The 23440-nt window shown below is 57.6% G+C and overlaps 2 protein-coding genes across 8 annotated transcripts; one reads left to right on the forward strand and one right to left on the reverse strand.

Annotated features, from left to right (window-relative positions):
• Positions 1–2: 2 nt before the first annotated feature.
• CPSF4 (cleavage and polyadenylation specific factor 4) lies at positions 3–13917 on the forward strand. Of its 7 annotated transcripts, none has more exons than XM_002721865.5 (8): positions 3–264; positions 3306–3356; positions 5515–5667; positions 7452–7547; positions 7840–7933; positions 9057–9129; positions 10525–10695; positions 13054–13917. In XM_002721865.5, the coding sequence occupies exons 1-8, from the start codon at positions 162–164 to the stop codon at positions 13120–13122; spliced, it is 810 nt and encodes a 269-aa protein (XP_002721911.1). In that variant the 5' UTR covers positions 3–161; the 3' UTR covers positions 13123–13917. The 7 variants fall into 7 exon arrangements, with proteins under 7 accessions (XP_002721911.1, XP_002721910.1, XP_008247143.1 ...); XM_002721864.5 differs by having other exon boundaries at positions 10600–10695; XM_008248921.4 differs by having other exon boundaries at positions 10603–10695.
• Positions 13918–14629: 712 nt separating this feature from the next.
• ATP5MF (ATP synthase membrane subunit f) lies at positions 14630–22335 on the reverse strand. Its single transcript, XM_017337872.3, has 4 exons — positions 22200–22335; positions 16859–16966; positions 15402–15518; positions 14630–14782 (listed from the first exon to the last, which is right to left on the reverse strand). The coding sequence occupies exons 1-4, from the start codon at positions 22210–22212 to the stop codon at positions 14754–14756; spliced, it is 267 nt and encodes an 88-aa protein (XP_017193361.3). The 5' UTR covers positions 22213–22335; the 3' UTR covers positions 14630–14753.
• Between the last annotated feature and the right edge of the window lie 1105 nt (positions 22336–23440).

Consider the following 23440-nt stretch of genomic DNA (forward strand, 5'->3'; position numbering starts at 1 on the left):
CATCCCTCGCGCGGTGGTGGCGGCGGCGGTGGCGGCAGTGGCGGCGGCGAGGCGGAGGCGGAGGAGGCGGACTGCGTGCGGCTGGGGCCGGCGGCGGGTGGAGGAGTGAGGGCAGCGAAAGACCTGAGAGGAAGTCGGGCCGGGGGGCCGCCGCCGCCGCCATGCAGGAGATCATCGCTAGCGTGGACCACATTAAGTTCGACTTGGAGATCGCGGTGGAGCAGCAGCTCGGGGCGCAGCCGCTGCCCTTCCCCGGCATGGACAGTGAGCGCGGGGCCGGGGCGGGCGGGCGAGAGCGACTCCGCTCCGGGACACCTGTCTCTCGGTCCCGGAACCCCTGCTTGCCGGGGGCCGGGGTCCCCATTTTCTTCCCTCGGACTCCGGAGCCCCCTCCCTCCCCCCACCGTGCGCACTCTCTCGGGTCTTTGGACCCCTGGGGCCGCTCTGAGGTCCGCTTCGGGCGGTGCTTGTGTAGTTCTGGAATGAGGGCGAGTCACGCTGGGTCGGCAACCCCAGCCCCGGGCAAGTCCTGGGCTGTGCGCCCCGCCGCCTCCCGCCCCACTCGCTGAGCGGCCGCACTGGGTCCGAAGGGGAGCCCTGCCGAGGAAGGGGCCTCCTCCCCTCTGTAGGAGACCCCCAGCCAACCCCCGTCTGCTCCTAGGACTCGCTCTCCTGGGAGCGCATCTCCAGTCTGGCCTTGTCCCCCACTTTTTCTCTGGTCCCCGGGAAAACATCGCACCCGGGCACCTGAGCCCCCATTAACCGTCTTCCTTCCCCTGGCTTCTCCACCTCCCAGCGCAGACTTTAAAAGACATAGCAGTTTTCTTATCTCCTCTCGTTTGTGCACCTGCTTCGGATCTGCAACTGTAAAGCGCACGTCACGGACGGGGAACGGAGGCCCCGGGTGGAGAAGGGACTTGGAGCCCACGTACAGCCAGGCTGTGTCCCGCAGCTGCCAGCAGCAGCACTGCCCTCAGGCAGCCCAGCCTTCTCACACCCACGTGATCCGCCTCTCTGCTAGCGAGGGCACGCCCAAGAGACCACCATGAGAGTACCCCTGGGGGGCCCCCCACCCCACCCCTCCGACCACCGAGGAGAGCCCCCCGGGCTCCCCGACCCCAACGACCACCACCGATGAGAGTCCCCCTGGGCTCCCCGACCCCTCCGACCACCACCCCTCCAACCACCGAGGAGAGTCCTCCGGGTGCTCCCCCCGACCCCTCTGTCTGCGACCTCTCGGTGCGCACACACTCACGTGCAGCTTCTCATTTCTCACTCTTGGTCTCTTCATGTCTCAGGGGCACTGGTTTGAGGCCGTGGGACCATCCTACTCCCGCTTGGCAACACAGATCCAGGAGCCTGTGAGGCCGGGGGCGGGGCCCCACGGGGCTGCCCCGGGACACAGGCAGCCCGAGCACTCCCCACGTGTCCGTGCTCACGTGCCCTGCGTACCTTCCCTGAGCTGCTTCCCCATCCCAGTGCTGGGAAGAACCCCTTCTGCCCTTGAGACAGGCTCCTTATCCCATCTGCCTGAGCCTCAGTCAGACGTAGCAACAGAGGGAGAAAGAGAGGTCTTCCATCTGCTGGTTTGCTCCCCAAGTGCCCACAGCAGCCCGGGTCTGGACCAGGTGGCTGAAGCCAGGAGCCTGGAACTCCATCTGGGTCTCCCACGTGGGTAGCAGAGACCCAAGTCCTTGAGTCATCATCTATTGCTTCCCAGGATGATTGACAGCAAGCTGAATCAGAAGTGGAGGGGCGGGACTTGACCCAGTACTCTGACGATGGGATGTGGGCATCCCAAGTGGCCACTTAACCTGCTCTGCCACGCCTGCTCCTAAATGGTATATATATTTTAAGATTTTATTATTTATTTATTTGAGAGGGAGCGACAGAGAAAAAGGTCTTCCATCCTCTGTTCACTCCCCAAATGGCCACAATAGCTGGAGCTGAGCCAATTAGAAGCTGGAGCCAGGAGCTTCTTCCAGGTCTCCCACGCAGGTGCAGGGGCCCAAGCACTTGGGCCATCTTCTACTGCTTTCCCAGGCCATAGCAGGGAGCTGGATGGGAAAAGGAGCAGCCGGGACTCGAACTGGCGCCCATATGGGATGCCGGCACTGCAGGCGGAGGCTTAGCCCACTACCACAGCAATGGCCCCAGTGGTATGTTTTTAAATGCAAGGTTTTCAGATTTTTGAGATGCGAACAGAATGACACCCCAAGTTCTACAACCTTAGCTCTGTCCAGCACAGTCTGCCTGTTTTGAGAAGCCAAGGAAGCCACTCCAGAGAGACCGCCAGTGGGTTTCAGCGGTTCTGAAATGGCTGCTGGTAGAGAAGACTTCGTGAGCCCAGGGAACGTTTAATCTGCTAGCCATGGCCAGTGGATTCCTGGACTCGCAGACCCTGGCCCCAAGCCCCCCGACTTCCCTGCGCTGCACCTGTGGGAATGCAGGCTGGGCCCCTCAGCAGCAATGTGGGTGCCGCGTACCCAGGGCCTTCCTGCCTGTGCTCTGCCCCCTGACCAGCGTCCCGAGGCCCCCAGCCCCTCCTCCCAGGCCCCGTTTGCTTGTGCTGCCTGTCCCATCTTCCCCCCTGCCTGTGAAGTAGCTCTCCTGGAAGCGCTGAGCGGGGGGATTAGCTCATTTCTGTGAGCCTGTGTGCCAACTTTCCTTCCCCCACCCACTCTTAACTCCTTGGAAGGAACTTGTGGACAGGAAGCTCTCGGCAAGCCTGGGTTTCACTGTGTGCATCTCACCTTTCACTGTGTGCATCTCACCTGCCGGGTAGGACGGAAACAGGCAGCTTTGTCCTTGCTCGGCTGGGTCTCCTTACTCCATTTCCTCCCCCTGAGCCCGTCATGAGTCAGACTGAACAGGGTCCTCCCTGGTAGCTTTTTTTTTTTTTTTCTTTTTGACAGGCAGAGTGGACAGTGAGATAGAGAGAGAGAGAAAGGTCTTCCTTTGCCATTGGTTCACCCTTCAATGGCTGGCGCACTGTGGCCGGCACACCGCACTGATCCGATGGCAGGAGCCAGGTGCTTGGGGTGCAGGGCCCAAGCACTTGGGCCATCCTCCACTGCACTCCCTGGCCACAGCAGAGAGCTGGCCTGGAAGAGGGGCAACCAGGACAGAATCCGGCGCCCCGACCGGGACTAGAACCCGGTGTGCCGGTGCCGCAAGGCGGAGGATTAGCCTAGTGAGCCGTGGCGCCGGCCTCCTCCCTGGTAGCCTTAGCCGTCCCCAGCACAGCTGCGCGCTGTGCTGATGTAGCACTGGCTGATGCCGCTCCTCTCCTCTCCTCCCCACAGAATCCGGGGCTGCTGTCTGCGAGTTCTTCCTGAAAGCTGCCTGTGGCAAAGGTAAGGGATCCCCGCCCCCTGACGCCCCCGAGGTGATCTTCCGTCACCGCATCCGCCAGCAGACTTGAGGGCCGCCAGGGCTCCGGCTAGCATTGCGTTCTGCAGACTAATGGCGCCCCCAAACGCTGGCCCGCTCCTCCTCTGAGGCTGCCTGCTGACCTCCTCTTCCCTGAGGCCATGGGCTGACCCGGGACAGGGACAGAGCCTTGAGGTGTTTTTGGAACACTCTTAGGGTCACAGAGTTACTCTGGGCCTGAACCCCATGTCTGAACCCAGACATTTCTGATTCCACCGTCTTCATAGGCTCGCTGTCCTCTGGCTTCTTAGCAAAACACCCCACCATTAATGATCTGCCTTTGCGGAAAGCAGGGGTCGGGCTTTTTCGCACTAACCAGGCCCACAGGCCGCAGAGCCAGATGTCACCCGTGTACGGGTCTTGCCACTCTTCCCCGTAGCGAAGTTTATCTGGGATCTGGAGTTTGAATCCCGGGGACGGCGTCCATGCTGACTTTGGGTTCTGCCGCAAGGACGTGCCACAGAAGCAGCAGACCTTGCACGTTGATGCCCCAGGTGGGCGTCGCGCTCTGCGGTCAGGACACCCCCACACTGGGCTCCCCGTCTCCTTCCCGGGTTTTGAGTCATTCTGCCCTCCCGAGCACAGCCATCCGTAACTCAGGGCGCTGCTAGTAGAGCAGCCACTCGCCACGTGTGCTGCGCAGGCCTCACATGAATTAAAACTCAGTCAAATGCAAAATGCATTTCCTGTTACACTAGTGATGTTTTCAGTGCTCGGTGGCTACGTGTGGCTGCTGGCCGTGATACTGCGCAGCAGAGAGGGAGAACATGTCTATCCCTGTAGGAAGTTCTGTTGGACCAGGGTGGTCACAGAGCCTCATTCTGGTTAGGCCTTCTCCGTGGTCCTGCCAGGCTACCGGTTGGACGCTGACGTGCTGGGGGTAGCTCACCTGGACCGATGACCTCTCGGGTCCTGCTGCAGAAGGCACACCTCTGCTGTTTGAATTCATCACACTGGCTCACTTCTGAAGTTCATCTTTGTTCATCTTGGAGGCTAAGTGGGCACTTGTAACTGGCAGTGGAGCCTACCTGGAGTCCAGGCTTCTGCTGGTGGCCCTCTTTCTCCTCTAGACTTTCCCAAGCTCCAGTCTGTGACCCCTGGAATTATCCCTTAATTAAAGAAAGAAACTACCTCCCCCTGCACCTAGTTTTGTTATGTGTCCATCTTACAGTGACAGCTGTGAAATCTTCATTTGATGTTTTAGTTATATATATATATATTTTGACAGGCAGAGTGGACAGTGAGAGAGAGAGACAGAGAGAAAGGTCTTCCTTTGCCGTTGGTTTACCCTCCAATGGCCGCCACGGCCAGCGCACTCAGCTGGTGCACCACACTGATCCGAAGCCAGGAGCCAGGTGCTTCTCCTGGTCTCCCATGGGGTGCAGGGCCCAAGCACTTGGGCCATCCTCCACTGCACTCCCTGGCCACAGCAGAGAGCTGGCCTGGAAGAGGGGCAACCAGGACAGAATCTGGCGCCCCGACCGGGACTAGAACCCGGTGTGCCGGCGCCGCTAGGCGGAGGATTAGCCTAGTGAGCCGCGGCACCGGCCTAGTTATATTTTTCTAGAACATCTCAAAATACTGTTGAAAAAATTTTTAAAGGATTTTATTCATTTATTTGAGAGGTAGAGTTTCAGATAGAGAGGAGGTGACAGAGAGAAAGGTCTTCCATCCCCTAGTTCACTTCCCAAATGGCTGCAACTGCCAGAGCTGGACCAGGCCAGAACCAGGAGCCGGGAGCTTCTTCCAGGTCTCCCATGTGGGTGCAGGGGCATCTTGTACTGCTTTCTCAGGCCATTAGCAGAGAGCTGGATCGGAAGTGGAGCAGCTGGGACTAGAACCAGTGCCCATATGGGATGCTGGTGCGGCAGGGAGAAGCTTAGCCCACTGTACCACAGCGCCGGCCCCCAACTATTGAAATTTGAAATGTGCCCCAGAGCACTACCTAAAGTCACCTTGTCTTCTGCCAGGGGCACCTCCGCCCCTTCCAGGTAGTGCCGCTTTCAGGTGGCTCAGGGAGGTGTGGGGTGCAGGCACCAGGGCTCCCCTGCTCTCCTCACGCCACTCCCTTTTCCTTGGCAGGGGGCATGTGCCCATTCCGCCACATCAGCGGCGAGAAGACAGTTGTGTGCAAACACTGGCTGCGCGGGCTGTGCAAGAAAGGGGACCAGTGCGAGTTCCTGCACGAGTACGACATGACCAAGATGCCCGAGTGCTACTTCTATTCCAAGTTCGGTGAGGCCCGTGGAACCTTGGGAGGCTCGGTCAAGAACCAAGACCCAGAGGGGTCAGGTGGCAGCTCAAGGCCCGCAGCGTCTCTGTCTGCCTTCTCCCATCCTTCCAGCTTGCAGCTCTGAACGTAGGCAGCGCCTGCCAGGGCCTTGTGCTTGAGAGCCTCCCCCCCACACACACACAGGCTCTTCAGTGAGGTGTCACGGTGATTCTCTGATACCTCCTCGTGCCTCTGTAGTACTCCAGAGTGTGGAGCACTTTGAGTACTTAGGGACTGGCTTGTTGAGGCTAGCGAGGGTCCCAGTGAGCAAACAGGAGTGCTGCTGGCTGAAGGCCTTGCTCCACTTGGCTGCCTTCTCGCTGAAGTCTGCTCCTCCTCGGGGTGCGTTCCCTCATCACCCCCGGCACTGAGCTGCTTCCTTCTGTTTGGGAGCGTGACCCTGGGGAAGCTCCGCATCCGATTGAGCCCTTCAGAGCCGTGGGTCAGGCAACCGCAAGCCCCTTTCTTCACCGTGAAGCTGAGATGGCCTTATAGAGCAGAGCACGTGGCCGCAGCTGTCCTGAGGGGCTGCCCTGAGACGCAGGCAGGGGGGCTGCCTGGTGCAGAGCTGAGCAGCGCTGCCGTACTCCCTGATGAGACGAGTGCCCAGAGTCTCTGTTCCTCTCTGCTCTTCAAGGTATCCCAGAAGCACCGTGGGTCAGCTCAAGGGTTGGCACTGGCCCCAGGTCCTGTGCAGGGAGCCTGTGGAGGCTGCAGTGAGCTGGGGTGTACTGGGTGCGCCTCCTGCAGCACCCCAGGCGTGGCCTGCTGGCTCGTCATAGTTGTGGCTGGTTTGTGGAAGGGGGGCATAAGCTGAGAAGTCAAAGCAGACAGAAACGGGACCCAGGTTTCTCAGATCCCACCCTCCAGCAGCTGCAGGGCCTGTGGCTCCCGTCCCCTGCGGCATAGCCCTGGCAGTAGGGAGGACAGACTCGGTCCTTGCCTCCTGGGGCTTTGGCCCTGGGGGAGAGGCAGCTGCTGTGCCAGTGAGGCCGCTGAGAAACTGCCACCTGGAAGGCCTGAGGGGATGAAGGGGGGCGGCTCCACGGCGGGACCTGCCTCGGGCTCAGTGGCCAGGGCGGCGTCCGGAGGAGACGTGAGCCCGGAGCTGCAGGCTAAGAAGCGGCCAGTCCTGGCTGAAGGTTGGTCCTGGCCAACTGAGGCCAGCTGCGGGTGCTGAGCCTGTGGGGGTTGGGGCAGGAGTTTGCCTTTGCTCTGTGTTGTGAGCCAGGTGTGCGAACATGGATTGGAGGTGGACGGGCACCGGGGAGGTGGCGCTGATGCTGGGAGCCATTTAGGCCGTTTGCCCCTGAAGGGTGCCGTCATCACCATCGTTGAGCACCTGCCACCAAGGGACCCCGCCCCCGGCTCCCAGATCGTTCCTGCTGTGGTCCTAAAAGGTGGAGATCTTCAGACCCTGCCGTCCTGGCTCTCAGATGGAGCGAGCCACTGCCCGTAGCACGGTGGTTTCCTGCGCTCAGTGAATGCGGCTGCGTGCCAGGCCCCCTCACTGTCCACTCCCTCTGCCTGGGTGAGAGGCAGAACACTGGATTCGGGGAGTCGGTGCCCTGGCCAGGCTCTGCCGCTGTCATTGACGCCCGCCCCTGAGCAGTACTGACGTGTGTGAGAGACGGAGGCCCAGAGAAGCTCGGCCTCGGCCTCAGGGCTCACCAGGCCCCTGCTGGACACCAGAGCCGCCTGGCCCCTCTGGCCACGGGAGCAGCCTCATGCCTGGGTTTCCCTGCAGGGGAGTGCAGCAACAAGGAGTGCCCCTTCCTGCACATCGACCCCGAGTCCAAGATCAAGGACTGCCCCTGGTATGACCGCGGCTTCTGCAAGCACGGTAGGCACCGGAGTGGGCGGGGCACCCCGGGAGAGCTCATGCCAGCTGGGTGACGGGGGACATCAGCCCTCACTGCACGAACCCTGACCTGCCGCTGGAAGGCGCCTCGTGCCTGTTCTCGCCTGCCTCTCTGATGAGACCAGTGAGGGGCCGAGGCCCCGCCCGTGCCCCCTGTGAATCAGATACAAAGCCTGCACTTGAGCCGGACTCTGGCTCTCTGCATCCCGGCAGTGTGGGTGGGGCCTTGGCTGGTAGAGGGGATGTGTGTGTGACACAGCACTTGGTTCTGCAGGTCCCCTGTGCAGGCACCGGCACACGCGGAGAGTCATCTGTGTGAATTACCTCGTGGGATTCTGCCCGGAGGGACCCTCCTGCAAATTCATGCAGTGAGTAGCCAGCGCTGCCATCACCATCACCATCACCATCACCACCCCTCGCTGCTGTCCTCCGGCTGCCCTCAGTGTCTTTCTGGGTCCAGCTGAGCACGGGTCACGGTTTTGTCAGCACGAGGGTGGGAGGTAGGGGAGGAACCACTGCTTCCTCCCGAGCCGAGAGGAGACTCTGTCTAGACCCGCATTTAACCTTCCTTGGGTCACGCGTTATCTGGGAATGTGATGAGGGCTGGGCCTGTGCTCCAGACACACACACACACACACACACATACACACACAGCGCCTTACATTACATGTCACCTAGGGAGCATAGGGACTACAAGTTAAGACTCCATGTTCGCAACACACACACACACACACACACACGACACCTTACATGTCACCTAGGGAGTGCAGGGACCACAGGTGAAGACTGCGTGCTCCAGACACACACACACACACACGGCACCTTACATGTCACCTAGGGAGCATAGGGACCACAATGAAGATTCCGTGCCCCACAGGAAGGGGACTAGTTTCAGGGCCTCCTCTGGAAGTCCTCAGCTCGAGGTCACACACACAGAGTAGTGCAGGTCACTCCAGCAAGTGTGGAAGAGAGAACGTCCCCATTTCACACACTGGCAGCTTGAGGGCTTCTGCCTGGGGTAACACTGGGACTGCAGAAAACCCCTCCTCATCCCCCGCCTGCTTCCCCCGCGCTGCTCAGCCTGCAACAGGAGCAGTCACTTGGTCTCTGCCTCACCGTGGCTCCAGACTTGAGAGCCCAGGAGCCAGTGCGTGGTCCAGGGATTCCTGCTTGTGGGCCAGGCGAGCCACCACAGCTTCTGTGCGTGGCCCACGCGTGCTGACACTGAAGTCGGAGCCCACGGTGCAGGCTGGCATATGCCTGCTGCCGAGACCGGCCCCACCATTCATGTTGTCTCGAAGCAGCACTGTCCCCGGCCTCCTAGCACAGTGTGGGCAGAGCTGGGCCTGAGCCCAGGACCCTCGGTTGTGCTCCTGTCACCATGTGTGCCGAGGCGTTGCTGGGTGCGACTGGGAGCACATGCTGACCTTTGTCCTCTCTCATTGGCTCTTCTTCTCTTGTTCTCTTGCCCCCTGGCTACTGGGTGACCAGCCCTCGGTTTGAACTGCCCATGGGAACCACGGAGCAGCCCCCACTGCCGCAGCAGACACAGCCTCCAAGCAAGGTACCGTGCCTGGCGCCTCCTCGGCCCGCGCCTCCATGTGCAGCCTGCCACAGACGTGGCTGGGCACCGTGGGAGAGGAGGGGAGTCTCCCACATCCCCACAGAAAACTCGGGGAGCAGAGCAGCGTGTGTCCCTCGGGAGCTGACTTCCCACGGGGCCTCCTGTTGCCTGGCCAGCCTAGGACCGCCGAGAGCAGGCTGCAGATGGGGTTAGGTGGTATGGGACCGGCTGCTCAGGACTGGGCCTCACATCCGCTTGGTCTCTGGGTCTGAGCCTGTCCTTCACAAACACGGAAACGGACTGCTGGTGTGGGGGGACGGCGGGCCCGAGCGAAGCCTGCTGGACGGCCAGAGGTGGGAGCAGACCGAGGCCTGCTGTTCTCTGTTCCCTGGCCGTGTCCTCGCTGCTCCTGTGCAGCGTCCTGCACACCGGCAGTGGAGGGTGCGCAGAGAACGGGACGGGAGGACGAGCTGGCTCCAGTTTGCCAGGCAGGGGCTCCACCACCAAGCAGCTAGGCTGCCCCTCTAGCAAGAGACGGAAATGCCCTAGACTGGTGGGGTTCTGCAGCAGCCCCCCACCCCGCAAAACCAAGGGTACCCAGTTGTGGGAGCCCCAGAAGGCCTGGCCTGGGTATAGGACAAGGCCCTTGAGAGGCTCACCCAGCAAAGTCGCCTGCTGATCCCGAAGCCTCACCTCGGACCCGCTGGGTCTGAGCCGGCTGCCGGAGGCTCAGTGACAGGTGTAGCTGCACTTGCCCTCCCCTCAGCCCCACCCTGGGTGCTGCTGCCAGTCGCACCGAAGTCTGGGGCGGCTCTGAACGCAGCTGTGACTGCCTGGGGGTTTCCTAGGCCAGAGCCTGCAGTTAAGGGGTCCGAGCCAGGAACCCAGCTGGCTGGGAGATGGCCTGTCAAGTCCCCAGCCAGGAGCCCCCGCCCCCTCTTTCTTGCGTGACTCCCTGGAGGGCCCTCTCAGCCCCTAGACCCCAGGGCAGCGTGGCAGGCTCCAACTGTTTCTCTGTGACTGTTGCTCGCCGTGTAGGCCGCTAAACATCTGGCTGAACCAAGCGTTCATCCTGACCTGAAGCTAGAACCTCAGAAACAAAAGTAAGGCTGACCATGCCCTCGCCCCACTGCCCAGAGACCTCCTCTCGTCTCTTTGATGTTTTGTTTTCCACTTTTATTTTCCGTTTTTGTCTGTCTGCATGGTGTTTTTCGGGCAGCGGCTCCTGCCATCATCACCAGCTGTTTTTCTGCCCTCTGCAGAGGGGCCATGGCGGAAGCCCTTCTTCCTGCTGGCTGAGCGGGACTAGTCCCGCCCTCTTTTTTTCCTGACCCCATCGGTAGTCTGCGTGCACGTGGTTTCCGCAGTAAAACCGTGTTGTGTAACTCTTTCCAGCAAAGTAACAATCCGCCATTACAAAGGTCGTCCTCCTTGATCCAGTTAACGAGTCAGAACTCTTCTCCCAATCAGCAGAGAGCCCCGCAGGTCATCGGGGTCATGCAGAGTCAAAGCAGCAGTGCTGGCAACCGGGGACCCCGGCCGCTGGAGCAGGTCACCTGTTACAAGGTGAGTGTCGGGGCGGGGGGCAGGCTGGGCTCCTCTCTCCCTCATTCCCGAGGTGCATGGTGCATCTTGCAAAATGAAAACCTCTTTGTTTTTGCCGACCGTAAGAGTAAAGTTGGGCCACTGTGGTGGCTGGAGGCCAGCTGCTTCTACCGCCATGCCCAAGGCGAGGTGACTGACAGCATGACGTGCTGCCAGGTGCACTGCGCTTGGAAGAAAGTGCGGGCAGTCTAGGAACAGGGAGAGCAGTCCAGGCAGTGGCCCTGAGGCCCTGGAGGCCGTGGAGGCCTTGGATCCTGCGTGGGCACACCCAAGGGAACAGGACTAAGTGGGGCCCGCGGGGGGGGGGGGGGAGGCCTGGATTAGAACACCCCTCCTGTTCCCCATCTCCCATACATTAAATGAGATGTTACAGGGAAAGAGTGAACTTAAAGAACCTACTAGAAAACCTGTTTTTCTTATTCCTGCTCTGGGTGGGAAGGAGGGGAAATCCCTGGAGAGTGTGCAGGTGCTGTCTGGCTTCCTGTGAGTCTGGGGCCTGTGCTCACGACCCCGGTGAGGGCTCAGTCACTCCGGGGTGGCATGCACGTGGCAGGAGCGACCCCCAGTGCTCTGAGGAGTATGTTGTCAGCCAGGCCACACACAGTTCCCCCAGCTAAGGGCTCCAAAGGATGAGTTTATGACTAAAAGTCACAAATACAGGGAAACAAGCTCCACGAGTGAGTCACAGAAAGAGCCCGCAGAACTAGACCCACAGAGACTGCAGCTCCCGGGCCTCTAAACATAGAATACGGGATTAGTACATGCTGTTGGTAAAGGGTTTGTACAAGACCGTCTACCCTGTGTAGGGGACAGTGAGTACTGTCCTTCAGAGTTCTGGTGTCACACTTTGGTTCCCTTAAAGGAGAACACATCAGGGACCCCACGCCATGTTTAGAAACTACCGTTCCTCACACAAGTTCAAGTCTAATAGCGATTTTAGTACAGAGCCCTGGCGTGCACAGCATTCTGCAATCTCTTTATAATATCTGCGGCTGCCTCCATAGCAGTGTATAGAAATGTGATCTCTTCCAGCGACTGCGTTACAGCGATCACAGCTCACTTCCCAGTGCTCTGTGGGTAGACGCTTAACAGTTGTGCTGCTGATGGCGGTGCTGAATCTGACACTTGGCCATTTCTGGAATCTTGTCTGACGATGGTGTTGCAGGCCATGCCTGTAAGAGGCAGGTCTGAGTCCGAGGGCTTACTTAAAGCCTTGCTAGAACTTGCCCAACAGAAAGGCTGCGTCCTGGGACACTCCGGAGGCCATCAGGTTATTCACGGAGCCCCGGCTCCGCCGAGAAGTTGGATCCTGCTGTGGCTCTTTCCTCGGAGGAGTCTGCATGAATGAAACTTGGGTGTGTGCATTTAGGGAGTCTCCCTAGAGACTTCTGGGCTGAGCCCTGGCCTGTGAGGAGCACAGCCAGCCTCCACGGCGCAGGGAGAGCCGGCATTTCACCCCATCCCCACCCAAGATGTCCAGCAGGGCTTCCTCTGTGAGGCCACCTCTAGGCCTCGAATCTTAGAAAGGCGGGGGGTTTGGGGCACCCGACTTTACCACAGCTGTCACTCCATGAATGTCCAGGAACCTGGGTCCTCAGGGTCAGCTGTGGAGGCTGTGCTGGCTCCCTCTGGTCGTCACATCTGCTCGAGGGCTGACTGGCAGCTCCCTGGGCCACTCCCGCAAACCGAGCTCAAAACTACGAGGCCTGCTGGACAAGGGGAACGGAACAGCCCAGTGCGCTAGGCAGTGATGGAGACGCACTCACTGCAGGCAGATGGAGGAGGGAGGGGGTGCGGGAGGCTGCTGCTTGCTTCCTTGTGGTTCCCTTGTGTGTTCTGAAAACATCACTAGAAATGAAGAGAAGCTAGGAAAGGCCAGGTAACCAGGCAGGGGAAGTCGGCTGGGCCAGATTGGAGAGGTGAACAATTCCCCCAGGTAGCTTAGAAGTGCCAGGGCCAGGAGGTCAAACTTGAGGCACAGCCTGGGGCGAGCACCTGCTGGCTTCTCTCACTTGTTCCCTCCTGCGCCCTGCCAGGGAGCCCTAGAGGTAAGTGACTGGGCTGCCGTGCCACCACTTCATGCCCGGTGGCCAGCACAGGCCATGGTGGCCTTGTTCTCCATGCGCTGGGTTGCTGGCTGCAGGGTAACTGTTGCCGTGGGACCCTCCTTGACCTGCCTCTCCCTCCTGACTGAAGGGAACTCTACACGGAGAACCTCGGAGCCCCGTCCCCAGTCTGGTATTTGGTAGGTGCTGCCTGTTGAAAAGTGCATTCAAAAACTGTGTTTTTGTCTCCTCCTTCCCCCCCTGCTGTTCCCAGTGTGGTGAAAAAGGACACTACGCCAACAGATGCACCAAAGGGCACTTGGCCTTTCTCAGTGGACAGTGACAGCAGGCGGAGCCAGCTCAGAGCAGCCCGAGGGGCCCCGCTGTTGGGAGCGTGCGTTTCACTGCTCAGTGCAGTGGCGGTGCGACCCTGGCTAGAGCTGGCAGGCAGGTGCTGGGGGGCCACGTCTGTTCATTCCCTATCATTTTGCTGTAATCTGTTTTTAAAAAGGGACATGCGCTTCAGTTGGGTCCCCTAAGTCGCCATCATGTTTGTCTAGACCTTTCTGGGGCTTCCTGCCACCACCCCCCACCCCCGGGGGACTGGGGGAGGGTAAGGGGCGGAGTTGCTGGGAGGATGGCCTCTCCCTCAGTGCCTCCTTAGACACCAGCTCTTGGTGACCCCAGGGACAGGTGGGTCACTCAGAGCCGTAGCCAGGTCATGCCTGCTTCCTTGGTGTCCTGCTGAACCCTGAAGCTGTGCCTGTCCGTGTGACTTGAAGGAGGGGTCAGCCAAGTGCACTCACTGCCTCAGCCGGGCCCTGGTCCACCACGGACGTGCGAGGGTGCAGGACTCTCAGGTGAGATTCTCCTGGGACACCTGCCTGGCAGTGTTTCAGGCCCACCTTCAGCTGGAGCTGCAGACTGCTCTTTAAATGGCTGACCTAGCCCACCTGCGCCTACCTCCTGCCCACCCAGCGGCTACTGTCACTCGGACACCTGTGGCATGCAGAAGAGACCGCCCTGCCTGAGCCTGGAAAATGTGAAACCATCGCCTGCAGCCTGCAGGGCAAGTGGGCCTACCCAAGTTCAACTACAGGAACAATTTTTATGGAGTTGATTAAAGCTTGTTTTTTAAGCTGTGTCTCATTCCTTCAGGGACGACATGCCAAGGAGAAGACTCAGACTGGCTGTGCTAGCCGCCCCCACAAAGCTGGGGTAGCAGCATTTTCTTGTCCCTCTCAGAAGGGAAGTGCTGCTGCCAGAAGGCCTATGGGGAGATGTTCTCATGTCCATCCAGATTCACAGCTAGGAGGTGCTGGGCACGGCGACCCCAGCCACACCCACTCGGTGCAGTGTGCATGCTCACCATACAGCTTCAGCAAAGAAGTGCTGGCCTTCATCCACCTGAAGACCCCGGGTGACAGGTAGGCAGTGGGCCGTGGTGTTTCCAAGTAGGAGGCCATATTCCCTGCAGCCTGGGTGCCAACACTGCCAGAGGGCTCTCTGGGGGCAATGCAGGAAGGTTGTGGAGAGGAAGCCAGTCACCCACAAGATTGCCCATCCAGAGCCATAGGATGGCCAGGGGTGGGTCTGGCATTGCCTCACACCAGTGAGCACCAGCACTGGGCTGACCAAAGGCCAGAGTGCCCACACACTCATGGCAGGGAACACAGCTCTGCTCTGGGCAATGTTTTTGGAGACCAGAGTCCCTTAGTGAGCACTGTGAGGAGCCTGCTGAGGCTTTGTGGGTCAAAGCACCGTGTCTCACCAGGGCTGGCTGCTAGCTCCTCCCCGCAGTGCAATGGGAACCCTGGAGCACACGGTGGTGGCTACACCAGGCAAGCAGCACACGTACCCATCATCTTTTATTGGGCGTTAGTTCTCAGTTACAGTATGAAATTCCTCACAGAGGGGAGCTGGGCCAGGAAGGTCGAGGTCAGGAATGCAGGGTGTGCCCTCCACGTCGGCCTCTCAGTGGTACTTGCGTCGCCGCTCGTGTTCTGAAGTCAGGAAGGCAAGATGGTGAGCTTCTTAAAAGGTTTTAGTGAAAGCACACAGGAGGACAGGATCCAGGCCCCTCCCCACCTCACCCCCCCTCCCCCTGGCAGACAGGTAGACTGTGGGTACTAAGGCACCTCAGAAGCCCACCTGCTACCTGGCCAGGCTCTTCCAAAAGGGACGCCAGCTCCAGAGGCAGCAGGCCCTGGCACATAGACTGGAGGGGGCTGAACAGCCCAGGCTGCCACTAGCACTTCCCGACATCCCCGACCACCTCAGGGCCGGGAGCAACAGTGTCTTTTCAAAGCACAGGACAGGCGTAGATTGTCCCACTCAGCCTGTTTCCCTCTTCACGCTGGCCGCTGGGGGTCGAGCCTATTTTAGCAGAGCCTGCAGTCTCTCCTAGAACATGCCCTTGCTCTGGCTTCATCTCGTCTCCTATCAATGTCCTGTCACAGTTTTCTCACACAGTGTCCCAGGCACTGCATTCTGTAAGTCCCTCCAATGCTTTTGGGTGGGAGTGCAGGTAAGGAACAGGTAAAGGCCCCTCAGCACCAGAAGGTGGGCTGCCACATCGAGCAGTGATCCCGCCCCCCTCCGCGGGGCACGGGAGGCACTCACTGAGCTCCTTGTAAGAAAGGCAGTAGCTGAAAAGCACGTAGGCTGCCAGCACCATGTTCACCCCGGCGATGCTCCCCTTCTTCACGTTGATGTACTTGTTGTAATACCGGTGGTAACCTGCGGACAGAGGAGGCGCTCACTGCCTGCCTTGCTGGGGGGGTTCAGAGTGCGCAGCGGAGTCCAGCTGAAACTCGGGGCCCAGCTTCTGCTCTGCTTTTCAAGCCACTCGCCCTGTGTTCACTGGGTGGTAACGGTGAAAAGCACAGATGCCCCATAGGCCAATCCCAAAGCCACACCTAACCCCACAGTGGCTCTGCCACTATGCGCTGGGTCTGACATTGCACACTTCGCTCAGCTGCCCAGCCTTTGATCCCACCGCCAGCCCTGACGGTCTCCTTACCCTAATTCTAACCCAAACTCCCCGATTCTAATAACAGCCACTTGCTCATGGCCAAGTGGGCCAGCCAGGTGCTAGGGGAGGGGGCAGGCTTCCACGCGTTCATCTCTTCACTAAGTGCCCAACCTCATGCAGAAGCCCACCGCAGGGGAAAAACAGTGCCTGCCCTCTTGGTTCACAGAGGTGAATTAGAGGAAGGAATGATGGCTCAGAGCAGTGCGCTCTGGGCATGACAGGCCACATGCACCACCCTGGAGTTAGAGGGGGCGGGGCTTGCAGCTGAGGGGGAAGTCTAAGGAAGGCCCTGGACAAGAGGAAAGGAGCCACAGGGCAGCCAGAATTAGACAAACGGGAAGGGCCCTCCTGTGATGTGGGTCAGATCTGCAAGCCGGGCCGCTGTAAATGCTTGCCCTCCAGGCTGTGGCAGGGAGATGGGGTCACACACTGAGGTCCACTGGGTCAAACTCATCTTAGAGAAGTTTCAGGTGTAAAAATGCTCACAGGTGGGGCCAGCGCTGTGGCGTAGTGGGTAAAGCCACGGCCTTCAGTGCCGACATCCCAGCTGCTCCACTTCCAACCCAGCTCTCTGCTATGGCCTGGGAAAGCAGTGGTAGATGGCCCAAGTGCTTGGGATCCTGTACCCATGTGGGAAACCTGGAAGAAGCTCCTGGCTTCTGACTTCAGATTGGCCCAGCTCTGGCCATTGCAGCCATCTGGGGAGTGAACCAGCAGATGGAAAAGACTGATCTCTCTCTGCCTCTGCCTCTCTGTAATTCTGTCCTTCAAATAAATAAATCTTTGGAAAAAAATGCTCATAGACATTTTGTCAAGAAGCAGGCAGGGGTACTGATTCCAAGCAACAGAAGCCATTTTTCTACTAGGCTGACTACGGCAGAGTGCTGCTGGATGGGGCCGAACAAGGAAATCCAAGGGCTAGTGATACCTTCCTGCCCTGCTCCAAGAATTTACTGGGCCGAAACTGGGCCCAGATGAACTCGTAGCATAGAGACCCGCAACACAGAGATCTGTCTTTGTTTATACCCATCTAGAAGACTCTGACCTCTCTGAAACGCTCCAGCGATGCCTTTAGGGGTGAAATCCCGCATCAGGAGCCAGCTTGGCAGCTCCCCCACTTTGACATCCATCAGTCTCTTCTCCTTCAGTGGTACTGAAAAGAATAAAAAAAACACCCACTGAATAATCTCCCATAATACGAACTATCCTTTTATGTGCAGCACATGATGACACAGAAGCTGCACAAGGAGGATACTCGGAATAAACACATTCATCAAGTCCAGTTTTAACCCTGGATCTATGCCACGGCAGGACTGCCACAGTGACAGCCTTATTAACCAGCAGGATGTTTGAATGGCAACTTGCTGGGAACAGCTTTACAAGCCCAGGGCCACAAGGAAGAAAGCAATGAAGTGGAAGACAGTATAGATTACTACAAAACGCACACCAACTTTATTAGCTTGTTTTATCTTCATAAGTAGGGTGAGCAGGTGGGCAACTTGGCCAAGGTCACAAGTGCAGCCTGGAGAGAAGACCCCCCAAGCCACTGAAGCCAATCTGGGGGTGAGACTGTCCAAGGCCTGGGGACCTGTGGCTAGATAAAGGATGGGAGGGGGTGCAGAGGGAGAGCAGTGGGACGTGCCCTCAAGTATCTCACTAACTGAAAACCCTGGTTTACTGGACAAGGACACCAGCATTGGGCTCACACAGGTGCCAACCTTCCCAGACACACCAGCTGAGTAAGTCCAACAGGACCAGCCCACGGCAAGCGTCCCACCTGAGACCAGGGAGGTCAACAGTTCAGAGAGGCAAAAATAAGAGCCACGTGTTCCAAGTCAAAAGACTCAGTAAAAACCTCTCCAAGTGACTCAGTGGGCCTCAGATCACATCCCAGTGAGAATCCTGGGACAAATAACAGGAAGTCTCCCGGTTGAGGCCATAACTGTACTCGTCTCTGGGCCCAAGATGAAATCAAGGAGGGCTGGTCTCCTGTCCTGCCTGCAGAGGTCAATTCTGAAAAGCTTTCAGCAGATGTCTCCAGGGCAAGGAATCCAGGACTACTGTCTGTTCTTAAGGACCAGCCAGAGGAGAGGCGAGCCAATCACCCCAAGGTTCCTCCTGCATTTTGTGGTTCCTTCAGATCCAGGCCCAGGAGTCCACTGAGGGGAAGCCCATGGGTGCCCTGACAGCTCCCAACACAGCCAAGGCTTCAAGGCCACTTGTAATCTGCTCCGGGCCACCTGCGGAAGCAGACACACAGCCTTCATCAGTGTGAAGACCGGTGCTTGAGGCGGGCACTATGGTACAGCGGTTAAGCCACTGCCTGGGACACCTGGCCAAGCTTCAGCTCCCCTCTTCTGATGCACCCTGGGAGGCAGCAGATGATGGCTCAGGTGCTTGGGCCCCTGCCACCCACATGCAGACCCAGATGGAGTGCTGGACTCCTGGCTTAGGGAGTGAACCAGCAGATGAAAGAGCGAGCGCACGCGCTCTCTCTCTCTAGGGGAACACAGGTGGCAGGTGGAGAGGTGGAGGCTTCGGCCTATGGTTTGCATGCATGGTTTTAGGGACACTGTCCAGGTGGCCCTCACTTTCCATCCAGCCTCGTCCACTAAGTACTTGCACCTACTGCTCACCAGGCAGCAGGCCACACGCTGTGCACGTGGCACTCAGGAAAGCCTTGCTCTCAAGCAGCGGACATTCTACTGATGGTGCAGAGCTCCTAACCTGCTCATCTCCCTGCACTCCTCCCATTTCATCCCAGCCCCTCCCCGCTCAGATGCCACAGGCACCGCGAGAGAGATGCGAGCTGTGCCAAATGCCTGGCCCAGAACTGTGCTTGAGGTCAGTGTTTTAGACTGCTCTCAGACTGGTGGCTCCAAAAGAAAAAGAAAAAAACAACCATTCCTGGGCACAGTGAGGCTACTTTTTTTCCCCTGTGTAAACAGGGCGGCACTGTGGCGTAGCAGGTAAAGCCACCACCTGCGGTGCTGGCATCCCATGTGGGGTTCACTTCCAATCCAGCTCTCTGCTAGGGCCTGGGAAGGCAGTGGAGGATGGCCCAAGTCCTTGGGTCCCTGCACCTGCGTGGGAAACCCGGAGGAAGCTCCTGTCTCCTGGCTTCAGACCAGCGCAGCTCCGGCTGTTGCGGCCAATTGGGAAGTAGACCAGTGAATGGAAGACCTCTTTCTCTCTCTCTCTCTCTCTCGGCTTCTTCTCTCTCTCTCTGCTTCTCCTTCTCTCTCTCTCTCTCTGCTTCTCCTTCTCTCTCTGAGTAACTCTGACTTTTGAATAAATAAATAAATCTTTAAAAAAAGAAGAAGAAACTGTGTAAACATATCCTGCACATACAGGACCATGCTCAGGGAATGGCGAGCTGCTTGGCACATCACAGGAAGACAGACAAGGCCCAATCTATTTTTCTACCGATTCACATCTCAGCACTCTGAAGACAAGAGTGTTTCCTTACATGAAGAAATCTATAAGCAAAGAAAACCAAAGCCATCGGCCTATGTAGAAGCCCACCCCACTCATCAGAGGTGCGTCTGCACTTACGGAGTGCAAGGCGACCTTGCGCCCTGGGCAGCAATGCTGGAATCCCTCCCCAGCTCTGGGGAGACATGGCAGGTGACACGCAAACTCTGAGGCCAAGTCTGCTGGGTTTGGTGCCACTTTGTAGCTGTGCGCCCTGCCTCAACTTCTTGTTCTGTCTCAGCTTCCTTCTTTGTAAAACCAGAGTAATAAAGTACCCACCTTGGTCCTTGGCTTTAGGTACTACCAAGTTGGGAACTATTACCCTTCTGCCTGACTGGGAGCTACCTGAGGGTGGCACAGCCCCCCACAGCTCCTGGTATGTGACAGACTCAGCAGTGGCTGTGGAACAACCATAGGTCCTTGAGGGGGTAGATGAGTCTCTGACTTTAAGAAGCCTACTGTCGGGGCCAGTGTTGTGGCACAGCGGGTAAAGCCGCCACCAGTAATGCCGGCACCCCATATGGGCACAAGTTCATGTCCTGGCTGCTCCACTTCCAATCCAGCTCTCTACTAATGGCCTGGGAAAAGCAGTGGACGATGGCCTAAGGGGTTGGGCCCCTGCTACCCATGTGGGAGACCAGGATGAAGCTCCTGGCTTTGGCCTGGCCCAGCACCAACCCATCTGGGCAGTGAATCAGCAGATGGAAAAGCTCTCCTTCAAAATAAATAAATCTTAAAAAAAAAAAAAAAAAAAAGCCTACTGTCCACTTCCCTTGCAGCCACATGGAAAGGCCAAGTGCCTCCAGATGCTCCAGCCAACCCAGGGCCTGGCCAGAGAGCAGACTGTAGGCTTTGCAGGCCTCGTAAGGTCCCTGTATCATAGTCTTTTTCAAAAACATTTAAACCATTCTGAGCTCATGGCCACACAGAAACAGGCGGCAGGGTACTGGCCCCGGTGGGCAGCCTGCTCGCTGTGATCCTATCAGCTGTGGTCAAGGGCACAAAAGATCATTATACTTAGAAGAAGGGGACTCCAATTTCACCTGGGGTGATGCTGAATGGGCCGGGCCTGGACACGACCTTGCCTAAAGGTCAGAGCAGAAGCTCGGTGCTCAACTGTGGACCAGGCCGTGTTCCACGTATCTTCCAGCTACTTAACTGTTTAACCTGAGTCCAGAATGTTCTTCTTTATAACTCGTCTCCCACTTACACAAGGCGCCAGGCCTCAACACTCCCTTTCACGCAGGGTCTCCTTTAAACAGCACAGTGGGTGAGGAATATTATCACGCCCATTGCACAGATGGGAAAACAGCTTCTCTCTCTCCTTTTCTTATCCTTTCTCCACTTCTCCAGCCTGAGATGACAGAGAAACGGGGGCAAGTGTTTGGCCGAGTGGTGCAAACACTGCTTGGGAGGTGGAATTGCTCCGTTTCCAGCTTCCCGCTATTGCACACCTGTGAGTGGCGGCAGGGCCAGGCGCTGAGAACAAAAATGAGGCCCTTGGGGACCTAGGTATTTGCCAGTCACACAGGACACCTGGATTGGGTTCTCAGCTCCTGGTTTTGGCCTGGCCCAGCCCAGGCTGCTGTGAGCATGTGGGAAGTAGATCAGTATGTGGGAGATTTCTGTCTCTGTAGTCTCTCTGCCTCTCAAATTAAATAAACTAATGTTACAAAGAATATACAGGGGCCTGCACTGTGGTGCAATGGGTTAAAGCTCCAGCCTGCAGTGCCAGCATCCCATATGGGCACCAACTGCTCCACTTCCAATCCAGCTCTCTGCTGTGGCCTGGGAAAGCAGTAGAAGATGGCCCAAGTCCTTGGGCCCCTGCACCCGCGTGGGAGACCTGGAAGCAGCTCCTGGCTCCTGGCTTAGGGTTGGCGCAGCTCCGGCTGTTGCAGCCAACTGGGGAGTGAACCAGTGGTGGAAGGCCTCTCTCTCTGCCTCTCCTCTCTCTCTCTCTCTCTGCCTCTCCTTCTCTTCTGTGCAACTCTTTCAAATAAATAAATAAATCTTTAAAAAAATTAATATAGAAACTGGGGTAAGACACACAGGGTTTAATCAAAACTCTGCCACTGTCATTGTCTGGACCTCAGGCCCCACCACCTCTCAGACCTTTATTTTCCTCATCTTTAAAATGGGATCAACATTCCCAGCACTGACTCCCTGACAAGGCTCCTCTGAGGGCCTAGGACTTAAAAATGTTTCCCTATTTGTATATACTTACAGCATATATTTTTGTAATGACATTTATATAGTCACAATATTTGCATGTATATATTTGAAAATAAGGAGTCTAGAATGTCACCGAAATGCTTGCCGGCCCTAAGTCACCCCGGCGAGGAAAGCTCATTGACACAGAGGCCCCAGGCGCCGGGGTTTGAACCCCAGCCCCAGCCCTCAGACTCGTGACCTTGAGCAGGTCACTTCACCTCCCTCAGCCTATCCTAACGGATACGCATGGAACCTCCCGTGATGTAAGGCACCGGGCTAAGCACAGGCTCCTCCCGAGCTCCAGCTCTGGGGAGGATGGAAGCTACACGGGGGATTCAGGTGCGATGCGCCCGGGGCGCGGCGGGGAGGAGAGCCGCTATTCCCCAGCGCAGACAGCGAGCGCGGCCCAAGGTGGCGCCTTCCCAGCTCCAGAAGCGCGGCCCGCAGCGGCCTTCCGAGCCGAACCCGGGCGGCGCGGGCCCTGCGTAGCAAAAGCCGCAGCTGGACAAGCCGAGGGTCAGACGGCTCAGGACCCTGAAGCCAAGGGCCCGGGGTGCGTCAGGCGGGGCCGCAATGTCACAGCGAAGGGCCGGAGGCTGCGCACCGCGTCCCCTCCAAGTGCGGCTCTGAGCCCTGAATCCCGGATCCTGACGCCAACTACGGAATCCAGACAGCACGCCCCAGAGCGGCTCACTCACCGACTGACGCCATCTTGGAGTCCTGGTGTCCCCTGTGCCGGCCGCGCGAAGGCTGCTGGGTAGAGAGGACGCGCGCTTGCGGGCGCGGAGAGCAGAGGGTCACGGGAAGCAGGTCACGGCTGCCGCGACTCTGGGACTGTAAGAGCGCCATGAAGTGAAGGGCGAAGTCGCTGAAGTGCCTCAGGCTAGACTCTGTATTCCAAAGGGTGGGAAGGGGTCCTCCCTCCAAATAATCGGACAAAAAGGAATAGGGTTGGACATCGTTTCTAGATCCATCTGACTTGATTCCCATCAAATTAAGAATAAATAGCAGTGGAGTCGGCGCTGTGGCAGAGCGAGTTAAGCCACTGCCTGCGAGGCCAGCATCCCATAGGAGCACCAATTCAAGTCCCAGCTGCTCCACTTCCAACCCAAGGCCCTGCTAATGCGCCTAAGAAAACAGCAGATACCACTCACGTCGGAGATCCAAATGGAGTTCCTGGCTCCTGGCTTCACCCTATCCTCTCTCTCGCTCCCTCCCTCTTTCTGTAATTCTGCCTTTCAAATACATAAAACAAATAAAAGTAGTATACACAGGATGATCATATGTTAATAAAAATTATAAAAATAAAATTCTTGTCCTGTAAAAAAAATAAATAAATAAAAGTAGTATACACAGAAATGAACCCTTAGAAAATGTAAGGACTTAGGCCATGTAGGTATGTGTTCACAGAGGATAATAGTCCATCAACAGTGTTGGTAAGATAAGTTACGAACCAACAGCCTAATATGTGGGTTTCCTCATTCTTTTCTTCGGATTGGAGATTTCCATCCACTGGTTTACTCCCCAAATGGCCACAATGGCCAGGGCTAGGCCAGGCCAAAGCCAAGACCCAAGAGTTTCCTCCAGGTCTCCCACATGGGTGCAGAGGCCCAAGCACTCCAAACCAGCACCCTTATGGGATGCCAGCATTGCAGACAGTGGCTTAACCTGCTGCACTATGATGCTGGCCCCAAATTTCTTGCATTTTAATGGCAATATTTCAAGCAACCTCTTATTCCAATGTTCATATTTGTATGGAGAGGAAAGTTCCCAAGAAAAGTAATCATTGGGGCTGGCACTGAGCGTTGTGGGTAAAGCTGCCACCTGCAGTGCTGGCATCCCATATAGGCGCCGGTTCAAGTCTGGCTGCTCCACTCCTGATCCAGCTCTCTGCTATGGCCTGGGAAAGCAGTGGAAGATGGCCCAAGTCCTTGGGCCC

This window comes from Oryctolagus cuniculus, chromosome 19 (genome assembly GCF_964237555.1).
Source record: "Oryctolagus cuniculus chromosome 19, mOryCun1.1, whole genome shotgun sequence".
Classification (NCBI taxonomy): Eukaryota; Metazoa; Chordata; class Mammalia; order Lagomorpha; family Leporidae; genus Oryctolagus; species Oryctolagus cuniculus.